The sequence below is a fragment of the Myotis brandtii genome, unplaced genomic scaffold (genome assembly GCF_000412655.1).
Source record: "Myotis brandtii unplaced genomic scaffold, ASM41265v1 scaffold825, whole genome shotgun sequence".
Taxonomy (NCBI): domain Eukaryota; kingdom Metazoa; phylum Chordata; class Mammalia; order Chiroptera; family Vespertilionidae; genus Myotis; species Myotis brandtii.
Window position 1 is genome coordinate 1,516,041 of NW_005371349.1, and position 7,352 is coordinate 1,523,392.

Consider the following 7,352-nt stretch of genomic DNA (forward strand, 5'->3'; position numbering starts at 1 on the left):
CCGCCGCAGCCGATCCCGGAGTCGGAGCCGGTCCCGGTCCCGCAGTCGATCTCGCTACAGCCGCTCCAAGTCTCGGTCTCGCACTCGCTCCCGATCGCGGTCCACGTCCAAGTCCAGGTCGGCGCGAAGATCCAAGTCCAAGTCATCGTCCGTGTCCAGATCTCGCTCGCGGTCCCGGTCCAGGTCCCGGTCCAGGAGTCCCCCGCCCGTGTCCAAGAGGGAGTCCAAGTCCAGATCGCGGTCCAAGAGCCCCCCCAAGTCTCCTGAAGAGGAGGGAGCCGTGTCCTCTTAGGCAAACGGTAATGCCCGCGGGGCCCCGGCGCACGGCCCGGCGGGGAGGAGCTGCGGTGGGGTCTGCAGGAAGGATGTGTGTGAGCAGGTGGTAATGGCTGTGTCGGAAACTGTTTGCGACCTATTGATGAAAATGACTATTTCTTGCTGTTTTTATCCAACGTCTGCATTTTCCCCTTTAAAGCTGCGGTCTCCTGTTTGATAAAAGAATATTGGCCAGTATTGCAGATTTTAACTGATTTGGCTGATCCTCCAGGGACCAGTTTCTGTGGGCGTGTGTTGGAGCAGGTTTGTCTTTAAATGTTAAAGATGCACTATCCTCCTAGAGGAGGCACTCGGCTCAACTCTTGTTGTGCCGACTGGGTCGCTGTTCTAGTGGATGTGGCAAACGCACTGCAAAAAGCAGCATGAACTTTGGAACCCAAAAAAGTGTCCAGGTACTGCGCTGGGTGGGGAAAGGATAGTGTGTCTTTAACTCAAATTGTTTGGTCCTGTTTTTTAAGGAAGGGCCCTGAGTAGCTCAGACATGAAAGCCTTATTCTCGATTGCCAAACGTTTTGTTTAAAAACCAAATTTATCCTGAAATATAGGTTACTTTCCTGATTTCAAGTTTTGTTTGGATACAGCCCCCCTTTTTTTTCCCCCCTTTTCCTTTTCTCCCCCCTCCCCCCTTAACGATTTTTCACCTTGGTTATTTGGCCAAGAACGCACAAATTTGTAAATGCTGATGTGAAAATTTCCTAATTTGGGCCTTAAACATTTGTGAGAACGGCCGGGTGGAACCTTTCTGAAACCTCCTTGTTTCACCAGAGCCTTAGACGGCACATGCCAAGTACATGCCCGAAATTGAAACCATGTGCACTTTGGGCGGCTTCACGGTGACGGGAGGGAAACTGAACTTAATTTCTTTTCAAACCTAGATGTGTCGACAAGCAACATAACAGAAACGAGGAGGAAAAGGACCCCATGCTCAGTCCATCAAAAAGTCCTTGGAACAAGCACCTGGCTATTGAAAAGGTTATTTTGTGACATTTTGTCTAACTTTTTACTTGTTTTAAGCTTTGCCTCAGGTGGCAAACTGCATTTTATGTGCCATTTTGTTGCTGTTATTCAAATTTCTTGTAATTTAGTAAGGTGAACGACTTCAGATTTCATTATTGGCTTGGATATTTGAGGTAAATTTTCCTTTTTGTTTATATAGTGCTGACTTTTTTTGTTTGAAATTAAACAGATTGGTAACCTAATTTGTGGCCTCCTGACTTTTAAGGAAACTTAAGGAAACGTGCAGCCATTACACACACACAGCCTAAAGCTGTCAAGAGATTGACTCAGCATTGCCTTCATTCCTTAGAATTAAAAACCTACAAAAGTTGGTGTAAATTTGTGCATGTTATTTACCTTCAGATCTAAATGGTAATCTGAACCTAAACTCGTATAAAGACTTTTCAGGTGAAAAGACTTGATTTTTTTGAAAGGATTGTTTACCAAACACAATTCTAATCTCTTCTCTTGTGTATTTTTGTGCACTAGGCGCAGTTGTGTAGCAGTTGAGTAATGCTGGTTAGCTGTTAAGGTGGCGTGTTGCAGTGCAGAGTGCTTGGCTGTTTCCTGTTTTCTCCCGATTGCTCCTGTGTAAAGATGCCTTGTCGTGCAGAAACAAATGGCTGTCCAGTTTATTAAAATGCCTGACAACTGCACTTCCAGTCACCCGGGCCTTGCATATAGATAACGGAGCATACAGTGAGCACATCTAGCTGATGAATAATACACCCTTTTTTTTTTTCTACTCCACTCCACCAAATGGTAAAAATGATCATCTTCATGTATGAACTTAAAATTTGAAAAATGTTAAGGAAGCAAATGGTCTGTAACTTTGTAAGTACTTAAAACATGGTGTATCTTTTTTGCTCATAAATATTCTGTACTATAACCATTGTTTCTATAGTTTAATTAAAAATGTTTTCTTGGTGTTAGCTTTTCTCAGAATATGTCTTGGTCTTTTTTCCTCCCTTTGTTTCAAAGACCTGTGCAATTTTCTTGTGAATGTTACCGATTATATGGTATGAAAGTGAAATGCCTAGTTGACTTTTTAATGGAAAATGTTCCATTAAAAGTTCACAACTATCCCTAAAAGTGATGCTCTATGGCAGCACACTGAGGTGTGGCTACTCCGTTCTCATGACCTAATTGATGCCCTATTTTAATGACTTAGGAACAACATGAGTCCTTAATAGGTGTTTTAATTTTTGTTTCCATGGCCGTGTATCCCACAAGTACTGTCTGGTAGACACATCACAGTTTTAAGGCCAATAGATCTGACCATCTTTAAACCCATGGCTTGTACTCTCAGGCTGAAGTGGTCTGGATCCTAATGGGCATGCCAAGTTGCTAATCGGTATCAAAATTGTCCCAAAACAGCTTGTAGGTGTAATTCAGAGACTGTCCTTTGCAAAGGAGATAACCAGCATTTCAACAGTATGTCTTCCTGGAAGGGCAGATTCTGCTATATCTTCCTTGTCTGCACCAAAAGACACCAGAGGAATGTGGACACATTTCATATCCCACTTGTAGATCAGAGCTTCAAGTGACCAGTCAGCACTGAAAAATAAACTTTCTAAAATTATTTTCCTGTTTTGCTTCAAATGTTTTTTCATGTTATCCTTTGGCGTTGGTTACTAAGGCTTAATTTAACTTAATAAAAATTGAATAAACCAGGATTAGTTGGGCTTACCTTCTTACCTGGTAAGTAGACCACAACTGCACCTTGGGGTTCTTCTGCATCAGAAAGTGTACTGTAGTTAAAATGTCTTCAAAGTCTAGGAAGGGAGGGCTTATTAATACAGACTTACTACTTGCATTGTATCTCTGGCCAAATTGGCTATTAGGCAAAAAAATGTACCTTCTGGTTCAAAGAACACATCAGCTGCAAGAATAATATCTTGGGGTGGCAAAGCCAGAAGGTCCAGAGATAGGTGACCCCATGTTAGTCCTACAACATGCACCTGTGGCAGGTTATTCATTTGGCAGCTCTGCTGACAGACTTCTAGGCAGTGAGGCAGCTCTGAACTGTCGGACAGTGTTACCTCAGCGCCACATTTTGCAGCTATAATTCCTGGAAGGCTCACTCCAGCTCCAATCTAGTAAGTTTAAAAGATGACATTTCAAAGTTTGTCTAGAACTACAAAGAATTTGGATCTTAGTTCCCATTTCATCCTTGTGAGTAGTGTGTATTTGGGCTTATGTCTATAAAACATGCCATGGTTAAAACGCTGCCTTAACCTGTAGGAACCCTGGGCTTTGAATTTGGCAAGAGCCTGTGTGATTCCTCTTAATTGGGTCAAAGCGCAGTTAAATCTCATACAGGGCCCTGTATTCTGCAATTGACCTAGTGCTTCCAAACTCAATGTGTGTCTTAGGCCATTTCGTTGCTTAACATGCCCAGAGTAGTAGTCTTGGGGAACTTGCTCTGTCATTTTCAGTTTTCATAGTTAATTGTAGGGCATGCTGCCTCTAGAAGCTCCAGGGGGGCTACACGCACAGCCAGTTACTGATTTTGTTTTTATGTGAATAAAGCCTGACAGGTCTAGAACATGGCTTTCTACAAAAGGATTTTTCCATTTGGTTTAAAGTAACAAGGTATTTTAAACAATGAGTAATGCCAAGGAATGCTTTTGCATTCCAATTGATTGAAATAAAAGCTTCCCATTTCCTGTCAGGATGGGCATGTTAGAGCCCAAAGAACCCTGTTGGGACACCCTAGGAAGATGGCCTTGACTGCTTCCCTGCCCAATTAGTCACTGGGCTTCATGCAATAAGGGCCAGACAGTAAGGATTTTAGTCTTGGTGGGCCACATTTTTTTAAATACCATCTTACAAATGTAAAATTCATCCTTAACTGGCATGACTTAAAAGCTGGCCACGTTACCCCGATTTTAAAATACTGGGGCAAAAGTAGGTTGACAGTATGGAAAATAATACAAGAATAAACTTTCCATACAGCTGTAAACCCTGTATTGAACAGAAGCCCAAATATCAAGCATGTAGACTTCAATCTAAACTATGTTTGAGACCTCAAGGGCACATGTACCTCTAAGATAGCCTTGCCTGGTAGAGATCTTCTGTGAAACCACAGGTACTGGGCCAGGACTACCGCACAGGGCCAGACGTACATTCCATACTGAAGATGCAGGACCTGGAAAGAATTTTTGTACAAAATAACTCATCTGCAACTTAATACAGCAATTACTGAGTGCCTGACTCTGGCATCCATTACAAAAATGACATTTCCCTGCTCTCCAATTCACATCCTATGGAGGGGAGGGGGAGTATATATAAAACTGCTATACCATGTGGTAAGCACTCTTCAACAAGCATTTGTTCAGACTCTAGCTTAATAACTATTCTAGGCTAAGAATGTCATTCTCCTGGAGCATATATACCCTACTAGAGAGAGACAGCAAGTAAGCAAAGATATTTTTGGTTCATGAGAATGCTATAAGCACAATACACAAAGGGGGTGATGTGAGAGTAATGGGGGGGGGGGGGGCAATGACCACAAGGTGGCTGCACTAGATAGGGAGAGAGGGTGATTCAGACAAAGGCCCTGAAGCAGGAACTAAAGCCTCTTGCTGGACAACAGAGCGAAGACGGAGGGGCTGGAGGCAGGGTTGTGTAGTGCAAGCAGAGGCCACAGGAAGTGTAGCTTTATTTATTTATTTTTTTTAATGCAAGAAGATAGAAATTTTTAAGCACAGGCTTGGTGTGCTAATGGGAAACAATGTAGGCCTAGAAAGACATCCTTTTTTTAAATATATTTTATTGATTTTTTTACAGAGAGGAAGGGAGAGAGACAGAGAGTTAGAAACATCGATGAGAGAGAAACATCGATCAGCCGCCCCCTGCACACCTCCCACTGGGGATGTGCCCGCAACCCAGGTACATGCCCTTGACCGGAATCGAACCCGGGACCCTTCAGTCCGCAGGCCGACGCTCTATCCACTGAGCCAAACCGGTTTCGGCTAGAAAGACATCCTTGAAGAGGTTTGAGTGGCCATGAGTCTCTGAATAAATGCTTGTTGAATGAATAAATGTCTGAAGAGTGCTTGCCACACGGTATAGCAGTTTTATATCCCCTCGAAGGAGTTGGGAAGGCAGGCAACTTACAAAGCCTTTGAAAAAGCAGAGAATTGTGAGAGCGTAGTATTTAGTGAGGCAAGATAACATAGCTCACAGCTCTGAAATGAGTCTGCCCAAGTTCAAACTCCAGATCTGGACTTGACCAGCTGTGTGACCTCACTCAAGTTATTAAGTCTGTGCTCAGGTTCCACAATTACAAAATACTATCTGCTCAGGTTCCGCAATTACAAAATACTATCTCACTGGGTTAATAGGAAAATTCAATGCCAACTACTTAGTAGTGCCAGGCACCAAGTAAGCACACAAAGTTAGCTACCGTTAAACATACAAAGTTAAACATACAAAGTTAGCTATCATTAAACGTTCTGCAACACGCAGGTCTGTTTTCTAGAGCAAAGGGTGCCTCTAGGGGGGTGGTAGAAAGGGGGCTGAAGTTGTAAAAGTAACAGGTAAAGGAACTAAGGCCTGAACCTAATCCACTCAACAAACATGAGTGCCTAAGATATGCTAGATCCTGTTCTACCTGTAGGGGTGCAGTGTGAATAAAAGAGCTAAACTGCCTGCCCTGGTACATTTTACCCAGGAGAACAATGGGGAATTTCTGACCAGAGTTGTGCAGGTTTGGGTGTAAAGAAAAGGGGCTCTGCCCTAACCGGTTTGGCTCAGTGGATAAGAGCGTCAGCCTGCGGATTCAAGGGTCCCAGGTTCGATTCCGGTCAAGGGCATGTACCTTGGTTGTGGGCACATCCCCAGTATGGGGCGTGCAGGAGGCAGCTGATTGATGTTTCTCTCTCATCGATGTTTCTAACTCTCTATCCCTCTCCCTTCCTCTCTGTAAAAAAATCAATAAAATATATTTTTAAAAAATAAAGAAAACGGGCTCTGCCCTGGTCGGGGTGGCTCAGTGGATAGAGCGTTGGCCTGCAGACTGAAGGGTCCTGGGTTCGATTCCCGGTCAAGGGCACATGCCCAAGGTTTCGAGCTCAATCCCCAGTAGGGAGCGTGCAGGAGGCAGCCGATCAATGATTCTCTCATCATTGATGTTTCTATCTCTCCCTTTCCCTTCCTCTCTGAAATCAATAAAAATCTATTAAAAAAGAAAAGAGCGGAAACCGGTTTGGCTCAGTGGATAGAGCGCCGGCCTGCGGACTGAAACGTCCCAGGTTCGATTTCGGTCAAGGGCATGTACCTGGGTTGCGGGCACATCCCCGGTAGGAGATGTGCAGAAGGCAGCTGATCGATGTTTCTCTCTCATCGATGTTTCTGACTCTCTATCTCTCTCCCTTCCTCTCTGTAAAAAATCAATAAAATATATTTTAAAAAAAAAGAAAAGAAAAGAAAAAGGGCCTCCATTTTCACAGGGAATATCTTCTTAAAATTGGGAAGAAATCCAAGTGGGTATTTCAACGTGAAGGCATTAGCAACTGCCAGAAATGGGTTCCACTTAAGCTGTGTTTCCTCTTGAAAGTGTTACATGTCACCGGCTGCTGTTAAAAACCAAATGAAAGACGGCAACGTGAAAATGCTTTGAAAAACCTGACGTACAATTACTGAGTTCTGGGACATTCGAGAGCTGAAAGGAAATGAGTGTCAACCCCGAAACTTTACTTGATCAGTGAGGGTTGGAGCTCCCGTCCCCAGAGGAAGCTTAATTAAGAAGCCCTTCAACAAGATCAAAGAAAACATTAGGTGGTAAAAATGCCATTTTTTTTCTGGCAGGAAACAGTCGGAGTGGATTAGCTCCCTCCCGGCAGGGTCCCCCGATTCCTTACTGAAAGACGTCACATGCCAAAGGCTTCACCCTTGCGCTCTCTGGTCCATCCTAAGGCAGGAGGCCGGACCCCGCTCCCCCACACCCCTCTCTGCCCCTCCTCCCCGCGGACTGAGAACCGCTCGTAAGCCAGGGCGCAAGGGCTGGAAGGCCT

General features: G+C 44.1%; 2 protein-coding genes and 1 long non-coding RNA gene across 4 annotated transcripts in view; 2 read left to right on the plus strand and 1 right to left on the minus strand.

Moving 5' to 3' along the window:
- The first annotated feature begins 6 nt into the window (after positions 1–6).
- Positions 7–2,277, plus strand: LOC102253076. Of its 2 annotated transcripts, none has more exons than XR_001360215.1 (2): positions 7–299; positions 476–2,277. It is a non-coding gene; the product is annotated as an uncharacterized LOC102253076 (long non-coding RNA). The 2 variants fall into 2 exon arrangements; XR_001360216.1 differs by having other exon boundaries at positions 1,212–2,277.
- A 106-nt stretch (positions 2,278–2,383) lies between these two features.
- Positions 2,384–5,803, minus strand: METTL23 (methyltransferase like 23). Its single transcript, XM_005884224.2, has 5 exons — positions 5,782–5,803; positions 4,379–4,483; positions 3,191–3,428; positions 3,023–3,107; positions 2,384–2,889 (listed from the first exon to the last, which is right to left on the minus strand). Exons 1-5 carry the CDS (start codon positions 5,782–5,784, stop codon positions 2,724–2,726), a joined length of 597 nt encoding a protein of 198 aa, XP_005884286.2. The 5' UTR covers positions 5,785–5,803; the 3' UTR covers positions 2,384–2,723.
- Positions 5,804–5,931: 128 nt separating this feature from the next.
- Positions 5,932–7,352, plus strand: part of JMJD6 (jumonji domain containing 6) — a 7,079-nt gene continuing 5,658 nt past the window's right edge. The window contains exon 1 of the mRNA XM_005884330.1: positions 5,932–5,952. Coding sequence (XP_005884392.1) covers positions 5,932–5,952 — 21 coding nt within the window. The remainder of the gene's footprint in view (positions 5,953–7,352) is intronic.